This window comes from Desmodus rotundus, chromosome 7 (genome assembly GCF_022682495.2).
Source record: "Desmodus rotundus isolate HL8 chromosome 7, HLdesRot8A.1, whole genome shotgun sequence".
In the NCBI taxonomy this organism is placed as follows: Eukaryota; Metazoa; Chordata; class Mammalia; order Chiroptera; family Phyllostomidae; genus Desmodus; species Desmodus rotundus.
Genome location: NC_071393.1, coordinates 87,239,212 through 87,258,639, shown reverse-complemented (window position 1 = coordinate 87,258,639; position 19,428 = coordinate 87,239,212). Strand labels below are relative to the sequence as shown.

The 19,428-nt window shown below is 32.9% G+C and overlaps 1 protein-coding gene across 11 annotated transcripts in view; it reads left to right on the top strand.

The window, feature by feature from the left end:
• Nucleotides 1–19,428, top strand: part of ZNF280D (zinc finger protein 280D) — a 108,080-nt gene that overhangs the window by 78,003 nt on the left and 10,649 nt on the right. For 9 of the 11 annotated variants that reach the window (XM_045201083.2, XM_071221978.1, XM_024568427.4 and 6 more), the window contains one exon: nucleotides 9,266–9,311. In XM_045201083.2, the coding sequence (XP_045057018.2) occupies nucleotides 9,266–9,311 (46 nt within the window). Of the gene's footprint in view, nucleotides 1–13; nucleotides 7,711–9,265; nucleotides 9,312–19,428 lie in introns of those variants that run through there. The other 2 variants (XM_045201093.3, XM_071221979.1) reach the window with 1 other exon arrangement.

Sequence of the window (19,428 nt, the reverse complement as noted above, 5' to 3'; positions counted from 1 at the left end):
TCTTATTTTTCAGATGCAGAAGCAGCCCAGAGATTTCAAAAAATATCCAGGGTACACCTGGCCAGTGTCCCCCTTCGATGGACACAAGTGATGCCTGTTCTCTCTTTCCAAGGAATGTGAATAATTTGACAGTGGGACCTGCTCTAGGTTGTGGTCTCAAGAAATCAGATCTTGGGGAGACTGCCATATGTCATGGCTGGCCTCCCATAAGGTTGATGCTAATTTAGCCAGAGATGGTCTGTCTCAAAGCCCACCAAATTGAGCACAAATTTCCACTGGGGACTTTGGCTCTTGATCTTAAGCTTGTGGGTCACTTCTGGCCAAGAAAAGCCCTTCAAATCAATGCTTCAATATCCAAGTTGAAATTTAGTCATTTTGGCTGCTGCCCTTTACTCTTCCCCTAGCATGAATGTAGTCCAAGGAATGTAAAAGCTCTGGTTGTTAGAAAACCATGGTTATTTTCATGTCCTTGGAACAACAGGTCTCTACAATTACGTTCCAAAATTGCAGTTATTTTTACTGTCATTTAAAATATATTACACAATTCTAACTCTGTAGTTTTTCAACAATACTGGTTCTCAGATTTTTTATTTTTAATAAATTAATTTTGATTGTTTTATGTTCTCCAAATTTACTGGTTTTATGATGTCTGTTTTTATATTCTTTTCTATCCTTTAACACTGTTTAGTGTTTGCTTTGTTTTGTTAAGACTTCCAAGAGATTTCCTATAGTTCTGTACAGATACTCTATAGCAACCTACTTAGAACTTTTTAATTTGGCTGTTGTTTAGACCATTAGACATTATTGTATCCTCTGTCTTAGTTTGGGATTATTATTATTAACACTATCTTAATAATCATGAGTTCTAAGATGTCAAGGATTAACAACACCTCTTGCTGATCATAAAACAAATTTTAAAGTTACATATTTGTCTTGTTAACACATAATATCTACTTAGTCATTAATGTAGTTCCTTTGGGTAAAGGTAACATTTAAAAACTACAGGAGCCAATAATGTACTTGTTTCTTTCATATATATTTTTTTTCACATATACATGAATATTTTTTTAATTAACATTTAAAAATTTTAGTTACATTACAACTAAATCCACTAAACAGTTCTGAAGTTATTTTTTCTTTTAAAAATTGTACTGTTTAAATATCTCAGGAATTATGTATTAATAAATAATTTCATATGAATTCTATAGATTTTATTATATAAATAGGTTCATTGCTTTGTTTTGGGAAGCCTTATTATTTGACCTGCTGATTAACAGCTATATCTACTTAGAGCATCTTTTGTTTTTCCCTTCAGCACAATTGGAAGGTCACTATTTATACTCTCCCAATTTCTTAAATTCTCAAGACAGGCAAAACACCTTTTGTGATCTTAGTTGCCATAGGATGGACAGGCTCTGAAAATAATTAGGCAGTAGTGTTTTTTACTCTAAAATTAGAACTATTTTTTTTTTAAACATTCAAAGTCAATTTAGATGACTATTATGTAAGGTGTTCCTTGCAGTTATCAGGAATTTTAATCCATTAGTTGTTTGTTTTTTGGTTTTGTTTTTTTTTTTTTTACCAGATAACCAATTTTAGTATATTTCCTTTCAGTATTTTCTATGAATATACTGAATAAACAATTTTTTATTTGTTTTAATATACATTTTTTTCTCTCTCTCTTTTTAACATTATAACTTGAACATTTATTCTTAATAGTCAACAATTTGGTAATACCTTTTTTTAAAGTCGTGTGTTATTACATATCCCAATTGTAGACCATTTAGCTTATTTTCTATTTTTCAAAATTATAAGTTATGCTGAGATAAACAGTCTTTTGAGTGTGTCTTTGCTGGCTTAGCTGATTATTTTTTTAGGAAAGAATCTTAGAAATAGAAAAACTGATTCTAAAGGATCCAAACATTCTTTGATTTTCATTTTGATTTCTAAAATTGTTTGAATGTGACTTCATAAAAGAGCTCTAGAAAAGCAAATTGCCTGGAAGAATTTACTTCCAGTTTTGAAACATTTGAGACCTAGACTGTTTTAGCATTTGGTTTAAGCAAGCACAGAAATCATTTTTTGTTTTTTTGCTGAAATATTTTTGTTTTAATATTTTATTGTTTATGCTACTACAGTTGTCCAGCATTTCCCCCCTTCATCCCTCCTTCCACCCAGCCTGCCCTCCACTTTCATAGTCAGCTCCCACACCGTTCATTGTTCATGTCCACGGGTCCTTCATATTCTGTTCTTCTAAGAAACATTCACAGGTATTTGGGGAATAAAGGGCCATTTTGTCTGTAACTTATTCTCAAATAGCTCAGAAAATAATAGTAAATAGACTCAGATGTCAAGAGAGAAAGAATGATTTAGTAAATGTGAGAAAATGTTAACAATTAGGAAACATGGGTGAAGGGAATACAGGAGTTCTTAGGACTATTCTTACAACTTTTCTATAAATCTGAAATTATTTCAAAACAAAAAAATTATAAAAAGGAGCTTAATCCATACATTTTAAACTTCCAAATTAATTTCTACTGTAAATTAATGATTTCCAAAAGCTCTGACAGTGGCTTATAGGTGGATGGTGATATACTATTTATTTCCTCATCTGTCTCTAGGAAAATTTTGTCATTCGCCTTCTTTCTGTTCAGTTTTTTAAAATATTTTAAAATTTTGCCCAGAAACATCTTTCCATTGTTAAAATAAGTTCCTTTTTCACTTACAGATATTTATTTTACCTTGGTTATAGTTCAGAAATAGGATAAACTACATTCTTTACATAACAGTATAGGAGTACTTATTTGTGTTTTTCCATAGGACATTATTTTATAGTATGATCAAGCTCCTTGTCTTGTTTAGACTTAAAGTTCTGTCATCCATAACTTTTTTAAAAATTGGTTTAAATGAAACACTTAAGGTGCTTAGTATAAAACTTGCTTATTGTAGACAGTTGGTGGAATTTTAATGTGGTGCTAATAATGAGTTTTAGCTTGAGTCTGATCTGATCAAGTTATTCTAAACAGTTTATTTACTTGATCAGAAATTGCTGTTTCCTGCATGTGGGCTTTTGGTTACCCCTGAATAAAAAGTGAGATTGGGTCAGTTTGAGTCCATCACCATCCTTAGAAAAAGTGACTCCTAAACCACAGAGATATGGATTCTTGGCCTATTTTGTCACATTTTGGTTAAACACTCACTTCTTTGGGCCTCGTTTATTTATTCATGACTATTTTTTGAGCATCTACTTTGTGACTGGCTCTGTTGTAGGTGCTAGAGAAATGGACTGAACTCTTTGTCCTCATGGGACTTATGTTTTAGTGGAAAGTTAGATAATAAAAAGTAATTAAAAGTATAATGTATTCAGTGGTGGGCAACACTATGGAGAAAAATGAAGTTAAGGAGGGGGGATAAAAAAATACAGATTGAGAGTTTGTATGCTGCCATTTAAAATTTGGTGGTCAGAGAAGGCCTCACTGAGATGATATTTGGGTAATGACCTGGAGGAAGGACTGCAAAGAGACCTGGTTAGGCTGCCATTGATTGAACAAGAGGGAGACTAGTAGGAGTTGGTGCCTGCAAAGTACTATGGGCCATGTAGGATCTTATAGATCATTTTAAGGAATTTGGCTTTTAATATGAGATAAGAAACCATTAGGGATTTTGAATAGAGGAGTGTTTTGTACCTCAGTAAAACCCACAATCAAAAATAAAACCTTAAATACAGAAAAGTGTTTATATTACTACTATAGCTGCTGCCTTGGGAATTAACTGTAGAAGAACAAGGGCAGAATCAAGGAGATTAGTTAGGGACACTGTTACAATTATCCAAGTAGGAGATGGTGGCTTCTTAAGCTAAGCTGCTAACACTGTAGACTATATGAGGTTTGATTTTGGATATATTTTGAATTGCTTGATTTGGGTGTGAAGTGTGAAAGAAAGTGTTGAGAATGATTCCACAGTTATTGGTCTGAGCAACTGGAAAGATGGCATTGATATTAACTAAGATAGGCAAGGCTCAGGAGCAGTAGATTAGGGAGGGAAGATGAGGACTTTGATTTTGCAACAAGTTTTAGTTTGAGATACCTATTAAAAGTTCAAGTGGGGATGTCATTGTCATTAACCTCTATGAGTTTAGGGGAGTGTTCTAGGCTGTAAATAATCATTTAACATTTTAAATTGTCATGGGAATGAATGCGAGTAAAGCTGAAATTCGAGTAAGGTCTGTGTTCTGAATCACTGTCTGTATCCTGGGTATGTAACATAAGATGTTATTGGGGGAACTGGATAAGGGTACACAAAATCTCTGTATTTCTTACAGCTGGATAAAGGTACACAAAATCTCTATATTTCTTACAGCTGCATATGCATATACAATTGTCCCAAAATTTAAAAAGATTCAGTTAAAAAAAAAAAAAAAACTCATGGGACTGTATGAGTTCACCAAGGTGTATAGTAGAGAGAGAGGGCAAGGTCTACAGACTGAGCTCTGGCAGACCTGATAATAAAAGGTTAGGGAGATGAAGAATTAGCAAAGGAAACTGAAAAAAGAGTGACTAATGTTATGGGAGGAAAACCAAGGGGAGTGGTAGTGTCCTTGGAGCCTTAGTTTCCTATTTGTAAATGTGAGTGCTGACTTGCTCTAGAGTTCTGAGATTCTGTTACTCATTATGGTTATACTTACATGTTCTTTTGAGAAGATAAGTTCAGAATGCCACATATTCTATCCCTAGTAGCAGAAACAAGGATGCTTTTTGACCTTGAGAAAATCAAATTGTTCACATTGTTCTTCAGCACATTTAACTGTCTACAGATACTCTTACAATTTCTTACATTTCTATAAAAGGAGGTAACTGGGTGAGTGTTTTCAAAATGTTTTACAGAGCAAATGTCAATTTATAAGTTGTCAGTCGGGGGGATGTTTCCATAGTTAAATAAATTTAGGAAATGCAAGTTAAGGTTAAGTAGATTCTTTAATATGGGGTTTTTGGGGCCTTTGAATCTTAAGAAAATATTTATTTGACCTTGGAGGGTCATGCTCTAGATGATGATTTTGGGGTTATTTGTATAAAAGTGATGGTTGGAATTGTACCTAAGGATGAGATACACAAAACTGAGCAGCTCTGGATTGTAAATATTTTACATTATTTATTTATTTTAATTTTTAAAAAATGTTTGTGTCCACTTGAACTTTCTGTCTTGGTTAATGGCATTACCCTGACTCAAGGCAGGCATTTGGGGGCTCATATTTGCTCTTCTCATTTACATTTATCCAGTTGGTACTTATATTTTGTTGGTTGTACCTTGTTTATCATCTGCCTAAACTTTCTCTTCTCCATGACATTGCTCCTGCTTTACCTCAAACAGGCATTAATGTCTCAATCTGCACTCTGACTAGAGCCTTTTCTAATACCATCCTTCTTCTGTTGCACAAATCTGATCATACTTTCCTATGTTAATAGTTTTTAGAGTAAAGTTCTTAGCATAAACATATTAGCATGGCGATCAAGACTTTTCCTGAAGTGGCTCCTGCTGTCTCTTCAATTGTGTCTTCAAGTTATTCTTCCTTGTTCCCTACATACCAATCATATGAGATCACTCAGGGTTTTATATCATTGCCATCCTGTTTTGTATTCCTTGCCTTTGCTCTGCCTTGAATCCCCTTCCCTTGTTTGGTAACTCTTGGTGCAAGCCAAGTTCACTGTAGTGTCTTCACTGCCTCCTTGCATCTCACTTTCATAGTGGTTTGGTCCTTTCTTTATACAGCCACTGAGTCATGTAGATGTCTTTTTTCTAGTACTTTTCATAGTTCTGTAAACATTTGCTTCAATATGTTTCTTTGACAGTTGAACTTCTTGAAAGGAGGGACTGTGTCTTAACTTTCGACTGGAACTCTTAGCACACTACCTAAAATACGTGCAACCCAGTGTATGATCAGTAATGGTACACTAGATGTTTTACTGTTATTTATTACTATGATGATTAGTATCTTAAATTTTATCCTGAATATCTAAGTGGAGGGTATTGAGAACTGGTGACTTCATTACTACTGCCTTGTTGTACACCCTCTTTCCAGCTTTTTTATAATATGTGTACAAGTATTCTTAAGTTGAAAATTAAATTATGAAAACCAGCATTGAAATTTTTGGCTTTTAAATGTTATTGGAAAGAAAGAATGTGTCCTGGCTGAAATGAATCTGAACATTTTTCTCCATATAGCTCCTCTACCCATCCCATGGTATGTTTATAGTGTGAATGAAGTTTCAAAAGAAAACACTGAAGTAATTGACCCAAAATATTCATTTTACATGTAGCCTTGAATTGGTCATCTGACCTGCAGAAAAATGCAAGTAGGGACACTTACTTCATTTTAAATTTCAGAGGGAAAGGATTGTTCATAAGAAATATAGCAGAAAAATCTATTTCAGCACGTTTTTATACAGAAGAAAAATTACTTATGTGCAATCTTGATTACTAATGATTTGGTTTTGAAATTGATTACCAGTCAATCCTTCTGTTCTCTTTACACTGAAATCTTAAATAGTGTTTGTTGTAAATGCTGTACCCTGTTTTTCTATAAAAACCTATTGCAACATTGAAAGGTAAAAAGTGAAATTATATAATGGCACGTCATTAGCTCAGAACTTTGAGCTTAGCTAATTTCACTGTCTTCTACCAAGCAATTGAATATCTCAGATGATGACTATTTCAGCAGGTATCTTTAATGAATAAGAATTACAGGTAAAAATACTTTTTTTTTTCAAAAGTTAATAATGTATTCATAGTATATTGTAATTTGTTAATCTTAAAGTATGCTTTTGTTAGTTATAAAAACATAGTGTACATTTTAGTGATAAATGTGATAATTCAATTTTATATAGTGTCTAATTTTTTTTCGATTTGTCTTTTAAATGTTTTCACTGGTTATTACAATTCTGTTCCTTGAAGACAATACCAGTAGGATTAAAGTCCAAATTGACATTGCTATCTTGATAGGCCTCTTAATGATAGTTATTTCAATAATTTATTTTATTCTCATTTATCAGTTTCTTAGCCAGTGAAATGAAGAGTGATAAAAACCTTTGTTACCAACTTCTATTGCAGAGATATTATGAAGACTCAATTTCCCCAGTTGAAATGCAATAATAGTAACACAAGCTTAATAGTTTTCATTTTAATTGCTGCATAAAATCAATTTATTAGAACAGCAATATCTGAAAATGGTTAGCATGATAATATTTTATAAGAATACAAGGTCTTTGGGAACATTTTCAACAGTGGGCTGAAAAGGAAAATACTTTTATAAAATATTTTTTTATCTGCTTTGTAACCAGTTTATTTCAGTTTTTCAGACTGAGTTTAAGGAGGTGATTAAATGCTTAGAAATAAAAGTCAAATACAATTTACAAGCTTATTTTAAAACTTCATTAATCCAGTATCTACTTTTTGTTTCATCAGACTAATTTTCATGTTTTCTCAGTACTTTACACGTTATTCTTAAAACTATTATTTTCCCATGTGAAATCATTGAAATGGTGACATTATACTGTATACTTGACATTATTTCATCTTTATGAATATTATTGTTCACAATTAAATACTTGGGAAAATTACAAATCTTTAACCCAAAAGTGATTGACTTTGTGTATTTTGTTAATTTTTTTGTGCAAGTTTTATTCATTTTAATTTGTTCAGTAAATTAGTTCTGATTATTTTAATATACTATCAATATAGTGCTTACGCATATAATGACATCTCTATTTTAATTTTATTGCAATTTTAAGTAATAACGAATATCAATAAGTAATTTTATACAGTTAAATTATTAATATCTACTAAGGTATTAGCATTTTATAGTCATAATTTTTTTAAATTTACCCTCAAAGAATAGATAAAGAAGAGGGGTATTTGCCAATTCCATATTTCAAATACTATGAGAACAGCTTTTATCATGGTTGACATTGTATCCTACTAGATGTCTTTTTGTGTTTATGAAATTTAAGTTAGTATAGTTGTTACTAATGTTGAATGTATTAATACTTAAGTATAACTATTAAACCTTCACAAAGTTATGAAACACTCTGTGTATTAATGGCATTTCAGATCAGGTAGGCATCCTAATTATGCAGATTAAAATTAAGTACTAATATATAATATTAGTACCCTGGCCAGTGTGGGGAAGTTGGTTGGAGCATCATCCTGTAAGCAAAAGACTGTGGGATCAGTTCCAGTCAGGGCATATACCTCGCTTGTGGGTTCAGTCCCTGGGCCAGGCACATATGGGAGACAATCACTTGATGTTTACTCTCTCCCTCTCTCTCTCTAAAAAGAATGGGAAAATATCCTCAGATGAGGATAAAATATATATATATACATATATATATATATATAAAATATTAGCAAATAATATTTAGTCATCAACATCTGAAACAAAAATATTTTGGAAAAGCTAGCTGTTGAATTGACTTTTTAAAAAGATTTTATAAATGACATGCCTTTGTTAATGTAATAAGTTATAATTAGTATAGTTTTAGAATTAAAGAAGTTTAAAAATTGCATAGTTAATATTTGAACTATGTTTATAAAGATTTTTAAAAGAATATATCCTCTAAAATTCTAAATTTCTGATTTCATCATCTCTAGGCTAATTGTAATAGATACTGAAATGGTATTATCATATTGGATTTCACCATAGACAAAGTATATTCTGTCATTTTTTAAGTCCTGTAATATTCAATACTGCTGCAGCTTATATATATTAACCATATAGCCTTACTTTTATTTTTTAAAGAGTAAATCTTTTTGAAAACTTTTACAATGTGTTATGTTGTTTACTTAATTTAATATATATTTTAATTCAATTTATTGAGGTGACACTTGTTAACGAAATTATACAGGTTTCAAGGGCACAATTCTACAACACATGTGTACATTGTATTGTGTGTTTACATCACCCCAAGTCAAGTCTTTGTCCATTGCTGTTTAAATTGTACTTAGCATTGAAATATTTCTTAAGTGCTCAGATAGCTAGAAAAGGAAAAACATATCTATTTATTTGTTTAGCACATTTATTGAATCTGCTGTTTATTATTTTTATTAAATGCACTTTGTTTTTTTCTTTAAATATTTACAGAGGTCACTTGCTATTATAGTATAAAACGTACAATAGTTTAGATTTATATTTTAACTTTAAGCATGTAAGAAGAACTGTTTCATATTTTTCTATTGTAATTATAAAATACTCAATACTTATTTTGTTTTCAAGATTAAAAAGTGAAGCTCCCACTAAGGAACAAAAACCGGTGTCTGAGGTAAATTTTGTCTTATTTTATACCTTAAAGGTTTATACAGTAGAAAGTATTGTTGGTGTGGTTTTTTTAAAAACATTTTAATTCAATGTGTACATCGATAATTATTGGCATATTATCAAGAAATAAATTGAGATTTTGGTTTTTATTTTTATTAGCTATAAAATATCTAATCCTAAGTAAAATTGTAGGGTGGTTTTATTTTGACAAAGACATGTATTTCACTGGCCTGGATTTAGTTCATCTACTAAGTAATGAAAATAAGTTTAATTGATTTAAAAATTCTGAAATCAGTAAAAAAAACCTCAAACATTCGGTACATTGGAAAATTAACCTTTCCAGATGATATAATTTACTGGGGCATTTAGACTGTCAAAGATTCAACTAATTTTTTAAGTGGAAATGTTTTGGAAATACAGTTACTACGCTTTAGCTATCTTAAACAGGCATTGTGGCCCTAACTGGTGTGGCTTGGTTAGTTGGGCATTATCAGGCAAAATAAAATGTCTCCAGTACAATTCCAGTTGGTGGCACATGCCTGGGGTGGCGGGTTCAGTCCCTGGTAGGAGGTACAGCTGATCCATGTTTCTCTCTCACACTGATGTTTCTCTCCCTCTTTTTCTCCCTCCCTTTCCCTTTCTCTAAAAATAAGTAAATAAAATCTTAAAAATAAAACAGGCACTGTAAATATAACACTCAAGGTTATGATTGAGTTGGCCAAAAAGTTGTTTTTTTCCATAACATGGCTTTAGTAGTGCTTAGTTGTCTTTAACTTCATTCAAAACAATTTTGTTAGATTGTATTGTGACAGCTATCATATCAGTGTGCATTTTTTTAAAATCGTATCAAAATTAGTGAGTTTTTGTATAGCCATTGTAATATTTGAAGGTGGAAGAAAATATGCAACATTTTCGACATATTATGCTGTGTTATTTCGAGAAAGGTAAAAATGCAGCTGAAATGCAAAAAAAGATTTATGCAGTATATGGAGATGGTGCCATGACTGATAGAATGTGTCAAAAGTGGTTTGCGAAGTTCCGTGCTAGATTGCTCCATGCTCAAGTTGAAGTTGATAGCGATCAAATCAAGACATTGAGAACAATCGACATTGTGCCACGTGGGAGACAGCTCAAAATATCCAAAACAATAAAATTATTGGTGAAAATGAAAAATGTGTCTATTTTACAGAAAAAAATAATGGACTTTTTGGCCACCTCTGTATATAAATATTATTTATTGGGTAGTCTAATGGGGGGGAAATTTCTCATTTCTAAATTTAGAATTAATTTTGCTCAAGTACTTGCTTTCTTGATGTTAATTTTTTAAATATAGCTTAATATTTTTTTCTAAGTATAATAAAATCAGGCAGGTTCAGCATTTATCTTTTGAATAGCATTTCTGGCTTGTATAGTAAGTGAAACCTTGGCAGAAGTAGCAGCTTTCTTCCAAGTGGCTTTTTATTATATCACAGAAAATTTTCTTTTGTTTGAAAGCATTTTAACTATAAATAAATTTCTTTGATAGATACAGGAAATTTTATCTCTGTTTATTCTTGAGTAGTTTCAGTAGTTTGTGGTTTTTAAGGAATTGGTACATTTAATATGAGGTGTATATAGAGTTGTTTTGGTACTCCATTATTCCTTTAAATGTCTGTGGGTTCTGCAGTGATTAAACCTCTCTTTCATTCCTGATACTAGTAGATTTTGTTTTCTTTTTTTTCTATAGTTGTCATATACTTTACATAACTTAAAAAGATAGAATACAGTATTACTGTTTTTGCTTTAGTCAGTTTTACTTTTTAAAAATATTTTATTCATTCACTTTTAGAGAGAGGGAAGGGGAGGGAGATGGAGAGGGAGAGAAACATCAATGTGTGGTTGCCTCTTCCCCCCTCCCCCCGCCCCCCCACCCCCCCGGCGGGGGACCTCACCTGCAACCCAGGTATGTGCCCTGACTGGGAATCAAACTGGTGACCCTTTGCTTCGCAGTCCAGCGCTCAAATCCACTGAGCCACACCAGCCAGGGCAGTCCATTATTTTTAGAGCAATTAAAGACTTTAAAAAATAATATTACCTTTTCCTTCATTTCTACCATTTCCAGCATTCTTCATTTCTTTATGTAGCACTTTTTTCTGTGTAGTATCATATTCTTTTGGCCTAAGGAATTTCCTTTGCTCAATTTTGTATAAATCTACTGGTAATTCTTCCATGCTTTTATAATTAGAAATTTTTTTTTCCATTTTTGAAAGATATATTTTGTGAGTATAGAAGGGTTGACAGTTTTGTTTCTTTTCTTTCAGCAGTTTAAAAAATTCATTGTCTCTTGGCTTGCATATTTTCTGACAAGATGTCTTAATTTTATTTTTGTTTCTGTGTATGCATATAATATGTCATATTTTTGGTTGTCCTCAAGATTTTATCTTTATTTTCTCTTTAGTCTTTATTAGTTTGAACATGATATGATTAAGTTTGGTTTGTTCACTTATTTATTTATGCTTATCTATTTTTCTGTGTATGTATTTTTTGTATTTATCCTGATTGGTGCTCTGAGCTATTTCTGGGGTTTCAGTTTCATATGTGTTATGTCATTTAATGTTAGTCCTTGTTCTTAGATGCCTATTCTGTGGTTTTTCTCTCCCCCAACCCCCAACGCACACACTCTTTTTTTTTCCTTGTATTTCAGTTTGGATAATTCATATCTATTATCCTATTGATTTAATTTTCAGTTGTGTCAGGTCTGCTGATGGGCCCATCAAAGGCATCTTCATCTATGTTGTTGTGGTTTGTTTTTTTGTTTCTTTTTCTAGCATTTGCATTGAATGTTGGCCTCCTTTTTCTGCCAAAGCATTTAACATACTAATTTTCATAATTTCAAATTTCTGCCCAATACTTCCAACAGCTGGGTTGTATCTCAATCTGGTTCTGCCAACTTTTTTGTTTCCTGATAGTACATTCCCCCCAACCTCAGCCCTTGCTTTTCTGTGTGTCATAATATTTGTTTGAAAGTGATACATGTAGCACTAAGATAAAAGTATGTATATCTCAAAATGGGCTTACCTTTTATGTTAGGTCATTTGTGTGGGGCTTGGGGTCCATATAGTGGTGAGTTGATCTGGATTTTGATTTTCATATTGCAATGGTTACCCTCAATGCACCACAAGGTTCCGTTCCTCTGGTATTTATTTGTGCTTGGGGTGGGAGTTATTTTGCTGGAGGTATTTTTCTTAATGTCCTTGCTCCACACTCAGCTTCAGTCTTTTCCTGTAAGACTGAAGCTTCAGGGGATGTCTGTCTCTCTACACTCTTGTTGCCTTTCTTCCAGCAGTAGCTCTTGCTTGTTATTTGATGTTTGCTAGCCTGGTAGTAGGTAGTGGTAATGGGGTGATGTTCTCTCGTTGCTCTGGTTTAGCCTCATCTTAAGATGGCTCAGTGTCTCTGGGTCTTGAAAATAGGATTTTTTTTTCTTGCATCCTCCAGCCACAATCAGTTCCTGTGCCCAGGGGTTGACATAGTTTGCCTCTCTTTTTTACAAATATATAAAGTCATGAACATGAGGAAAATTTATGAATCAGTTATTTCATAACATCATTATTGATTTTTTCTTGAGGCATTCACACTTGACTAGAAATAATCAGCAAACTCTTACTTTCCTTTTATTGCCATTTCATCTGTGTCAAGTGAAACCAACCATTTCATATATAAACCAAGTTTGTTAAGTTTATTTTTGTTAAAACCAGCTTATGTTAAAAATGTAGTAGGGCAGCCCTGGCTGGTGTGGCTCAATGGATTGAGCGCTGGCTTTCAAACCAAAGGGTCACTAGTTTGATTCCCAGTCAGGGCACATGCCTGGGTTGCAGGCCAGGTCCCCAGTTGGGGGCACGTGAGAGGCAACTACATATTGATGTTTCTCTCCCTCTCTTCCTCCCTCCCTTCCCGTCTCTCTAAAAATAAGTAAATAAAATCTTTTTTAAAAATGTAGTAGGCAACAAGTAGGGTTAAAGGAAGCCGTATTCATTGGAAGGCCATATTGGACATTGTTGGTCCAGGTATTTCTTTTCAGTATATATGTGATGTTGATAGTCCCTTGTTTAAGTACACATGTGATATGGTGGATAACTTGAGTTAATCTTCAAGATTTTTATCAGTCATTGTAGTGGAGTCAATGTTGTCATGCCCCAGTCATATTTTATTGTTATCACTATTTAATATGAATAGTTTTTCATTTCCTCTTTAAAAATTAATTCTTCTCATATGCTAGATAGTATTTGGAATTCATACTATACAGTGACTTCTACAATAGCCCCTTTTCTATTACTCTGTATATTGTGTACACTGCAATTCTGTTCTGCTTTTATTTCTTAACTCAATATATCATGAGACTTCCACTCCAGTGTGATGGTTGGTTAAGTTTCATTCTAACTAAGTAGGAGGTGGGAGAAAGGGTAGATACAGATGTCAGTCTCTTTTCTTGCTTCCTTTCTTAGCTATTTAGGTACACTTGACAGGATGTTCCAGGAATCTTAGTATTGGGAAACAAAGATTAATACAATTATTTCCCTATCCTCATGGTGGTCAGAATCTAGTAGGACAGTTATATATGAGAGAATTATAGTACAGTGTGAATAACCACCATATCCCAAGTATTTCAGGTATAGGTGGTATATACCAGGAGTTTTTTCAGGATGCCGTTACTATGTTTTTATCTCTTTTTCTTAATATTCATCCCTCAATACAAGCATACACATAAAAATGCAGAATCCAAGTTTCCTGTTATTTCATTAATGAAATGGCAAATTACCTCTAGTTTTTACTTCTATAAGACTATGTGAGATTTATTCTCCATAAAGAATTTCTAAGATTTTTGGTTTTGTTCTTTTTTGTTTGCTTTTAATTTGTAACTTTTACAGATACTTAAGAGTTTCAGAAGTTGTAAAATTTTTTAAATAAAATTAAAAGTTAAAAAATTGTGCTAGAATGTTTATCATAAAAGCACCTGTTCATCTGGCACACCCTTTTCATCAAAGTCTTTAGAGGCAGCCATTTTCTGTTTAATATATTTAACTAAATGTTTAATGTGTTTAACTAAACGTGTATTAATTAAAAATAAGTGTATTTAAAACTTACACTAAAAAGTTTTAAGAACAAATATTGTATTTAAAAGGCCAAGTGATACATTGTTGAGAAGAAAAACAGGCAGTATTTGGTCAAAATTATATGGGATAGTAATAAATTTGTCTTGAAAAACACCATATTCCAGCTATTTAGAATGATGAAGGCTCCAGTTAATATTGTTACAATAGAATTAATATAAAATTTAGAGTTAGATGAAGAATTTTCTTCTAATCGTGAGGAGAAAAAGATCAACTGAAATTGAGAAACTTTCAAAGCTAGTGAATATAAGCTTGAACATGAAAATAAGGTGCTATTTAAAATAAATTTTAATAATTTTTTATGGCCACCTGTTTCTGATCAAATTAAAATGATTTTAACAGAACATAGGCCCATCCAATGACAAGATACAGATTTTCAAGTATTTGTTTCACATTATGGGCAAAGATTTTCAAAGAATGGTCTTTTTAAAAAATAGTCTAAAGGTGAGTTGGTTTTCTGTGACTGGCTCATTTATTCCAAAGAATCCTTGTTTTTATTTTGTTTCCAATGCATACTTTTAAGGAATGATACAGCAGAGTCAAATATTTGCAACTCTAGAAATGGTTTCAAAGATTGGAAAAATTTGAACAGAATTTGTGATCACATAATTTTATATTTCATCATGATGCTTTTTTAAATTGAAGTATTTTAAAAATCAGAATCAGTATGCAAAAATCTGTTCCATTTCTGTATACTAACAATAAATTGTCAGAAAGAGAAATGAAGAAAACCATCTCATTTGCCTCAAAAAGAATAAGATACCTAGGAATAAATTTAACCAAGGAGGCGAAAGGTCTGTACACCAAAAATGAAAAGACATTAGTGAAAGAAATGGAAGAAGACCCACATTAATGGAAAGATATTCTATGTTTGTAGATTGGAAGAATTGAAATTGTTAAATATTTAATTACATATACATATAATATCAATAAATTGCAATATAAAATCATTATATTTGGGTCTTCTAAAGCTGATAAACAAAATGGTATTCAGAATTTTAAAATACTAGCCACAGCAGCATCCTGCAAAAGAAGTGTCAGTAATCTTTAGTTAATTTAAAATTATTTAAAATTGAAAAGATGAAGAGAAAATTAGATGTTGAAAATATTATTAGTGTGTTTGGTTCCATTAAAGCCAGGAAAGTAAGTAGATAGTAAATTCTGAAATAAAATGTTTAAATTTAAATCACTTTTGTGAATTCAATACATGCGCTTTATAATTTTTCAACTACTTCCTGCATAGTAGCCTTTACCTAGGGTTCTGGAAAAATGGTAAAGTAGAAAACACTAGGAATCTATCTCCTCATCTAGACAATAATCATACCCACGGAATCTGTCTGATATAACTGTTTTTGGGACTCAAGTCTTTTGAAAGCATGCATCTTCCAGGGAAAGACTTGGACAGTAAATTGTAGTCAGTTTCAGGCAATTTAAGCATGTAGCACAGTAACAGCTACCCATTGCCCACCTAGCCACGTGGCAGGCATCTGTGCACATGTTCCTGGAGCATTTTGTCCACTGCTTATGGGAGCTAAGGTGGGCAAAAAGGACCCAGTACCCCAAATAATGGGAACCTGTGCTCTTATCACAGATTGTTGCTTGCCATAGAATTGTAGACCAAGACGTAGGTGGTCATTGTAGTTGGACCTGCCCATGGTTGCATGCCCCTCCCCTTCCAGCTAAAGTGACTTCCAGGGGATTTAAAGGAACAGTGCACCTCCCTCCTTTATTTTTGCTTTTACTGTTTCAAGAGTTAGGCATTAAAGATTAGGACATTCAAAATTATTGCCTCTATGGTAAAAATTAGAAAGTGATTACATATACCCAGGTAAAGACTCAGAAAAGACCTGAGAAGACCTTAGTGTTGAAGACCTTAGTGAACTCAGGCTGATACTCTGGGTAGAGACAGTCTAACCACCACCAACAAAACAATAAGAACAGCAAATGCTGAGGAATAAGAAGAATCTGATTGCCAGAGTTACCACATTATTAGATTCAAATGTCCAGTGTTCAAAAAAATAATCTCAAGACACAAATATGCAAGTATGACCCATCCAAAGGGAAAAAAGTTCAACAGAAACTGTTCCTGAAAAACACCTAATGGCAGATACACTAGACAAATTAAAACAACCATCTTAAAGGTGCCCAAAGAACTAAAGGAATATGTGGGAAAAGTCAAGAAAACTGTGTGTGAACAAAATGGAAATCTCAATAAGAGAAAACCTAAAGAGAAACCAGAAAAAAAATTCTGGAGTAGGAAAATATAATAACTGAACATGAAAATTTCACTAGAGGGATTCAAAGGCAAATTTGAGCGGACAGAAGAATCAGCAAACTTGAAGATGGGACAATGGAAATTAATGAGTTTGAGGAACAGAAAGAAAACATATTCAAGAAACGAGGACAGAGCCTACGGGAGCTGTGAGACACCATGAAGCACACCAGTACACACATTGTGGGTTTCCTAGAAGGAGATGAGAGAAATTGGCCAAGAACATATTTGAAGAAATGAGTGAGAACTTCCCAGAGTTGATGAAAGAAATGAACATAAACATCCAGGAAGCACAATCAACCTCAAGTAAGATGAACTCAAAGAGATCCACATGGAAACAAATTATGATCAAACTTTACAAATGTAGCAAATCTTGAAAGCAGCAAGAGAGAAGTGAATCATCACATACAAGGGGTCCTGAAGATTTTCAGATTTCTCATCAGAAAGATTGAAGGTCAGAAGGAAGTGGGCCAATATATTCACAATGGTTTAACAAAACTCAAGAATCCTATATTTGGCAAGAGTGTGCTTCAGAAGTGAGGGAGAATTTAAGATAGTCTCACATAAAACCTGAAGGAATTTGTGATCACTAGACCTGCCCTGCAAGATACTCTCAAGGAAGAAATTGCAAGTTCAAATGAAAGGGTACTACATGTTAGCTCAAAGCTGTGTGGAGAAATAAAGGTCTCAATAAAGATAAGTCCATGGGCAATTATAAAAGCTAATTTTACTGTAACTGATTCATAACTGTATTTTTTATGTTCTGCATGGTTAAAATACGAATATATTTAAAGAAAAAAATTACTAGTGTCAAAGCTAGTTTTACCCTAACTTTGGTTTGTATTTCCATATTTTGTTTTTTACATAATTTAGGAGACTATTACTTTAAAGAATTATTAGTCTATGTTTTGAGGCAGACAATGTATAAAGCTGTAATTTTGTGACATCAACAATTCAAAGGGGCATGGATGAAGCTGCAAAGGAGTAGTTTTTGTATGTTATTGAAGGTAAGTTGGTATAAGTTCAAATTGGAGTGTACTAACATTATGATGTTCAATGTAACCCCCATGGTAACCATATAATTTTTTTACTTTTAATTTTTTATTGTTATTCAATTACAGTTGTGTGCCTTTTCTCCCCATCCCTCCACCCCACCCCAGCTGAACCCCCCTCCCTCCCTCACCTCCACCCTCCCCCTTGATTTTGTCCATGTGTCCTTTATAGTAGTTCCAGTATACACAAAGGGTAATAAGAAAGGAATGTGAACATTTCACTACCATAAAAAATCAAAATTGACTAACCACAAAAGGAGTCAGTAATACAGGAACTAAAGCTGAAAAAGCTCTAACTGAAAAAAAATAGCACAATGACAGAAGTCCCTTCTTACTAGTAATTAATGTAAATGTTAATGTATTAAAGTCTCCAATTAAAAGGCAGAGGTTGGGGGGGAAAAAACAAACAAACCATAATCCAACTACATGCTGTCTACAGGACACTTATTTGAGATCCAAAGACAAAAGTTCAAAGTGAGGGAATGAAGAAGATAGTCTATGCAAGTAGTAACCAGAAAAGAACAGGGATGGCTTTACTAATATTGGACCAAACTGAGATTAAATTAGAGAAAATTTACAAGTGATGAAAAAGGATGTTATATACAGGGGTGGGCAAAAGTGGGTTTACAGTTGTAATACAAATAATGCAATAACAAATAATACAAGAATAAACTTTCATGTACTCACAGCTGTAAACCTACTTTAAAGGTTCAGTACAGCAAGAAGACATAGTATATGATAGTTATAAATACACCTTAATGGCAGACCACCAATATATATGAAGTAAAAACTGATGGAATTGAAGGGGAAAATATATTGTTGTATAGTAATAGTCGGAGACTTCAGTACCCAACTAATCATAAAGGACAGACCACTCGGACCTGAGTAAAGAAATAGAAGACATAACACAATAAACCAGCTAGATCTAACAGAAATAAAATACTCTATCCAGCAACACATTCCTTTCATGTGCACATGGGACAGTTTCCAGGGTAGAACGTATGTTAAGCCACAAATTGTGTTGATAGATTTCAGAAGATAGATATCATGCAAACGATCTTCTCTGACCACCTCAGGATGAAATTAGAAGTTAACAACAAAAGGAAAACTGGAAAATTCACAAGATTGTGGAAATTAACACACTTAAAACAACAAATGGATCAAGGAAGTATTCACAGGGGAAATTAGAAAATACTTAGGTAAGAATGAAAATAAAACAGTAAAACTTACGGAATATGTTTTACAGAAATAGGAAAGCTTATCCTAAAATTTATATGGAAACTCAAGGGACCTCAAATAGCCATAAACAATTTTAAAAAGCAAAAAAGAAAACTGGAATACTCACACTTTCTGATTTCAAAACTTACTACAAAGTAATAGTAGTCAAAATAGTGTGGTATTGGCATAGACACACACACAGGCTGATGATACAGACTAGAGAGCCCAGAAATAAACTCGAGTATGGTCAAATAATTTTTGATGGGACCCAAGGCCACCTTTTAAATAAATGGTGCTGTGAAAACTGGCTATTCACATGCAGAAGAATTTATTTGGACCCTTACTTGACACCATATGTAAACATTAACTCAAAATGTATCAAGGACCTAAATGTAACACCTAAGTCAATAAAAGTCTTAGTGGAAAACG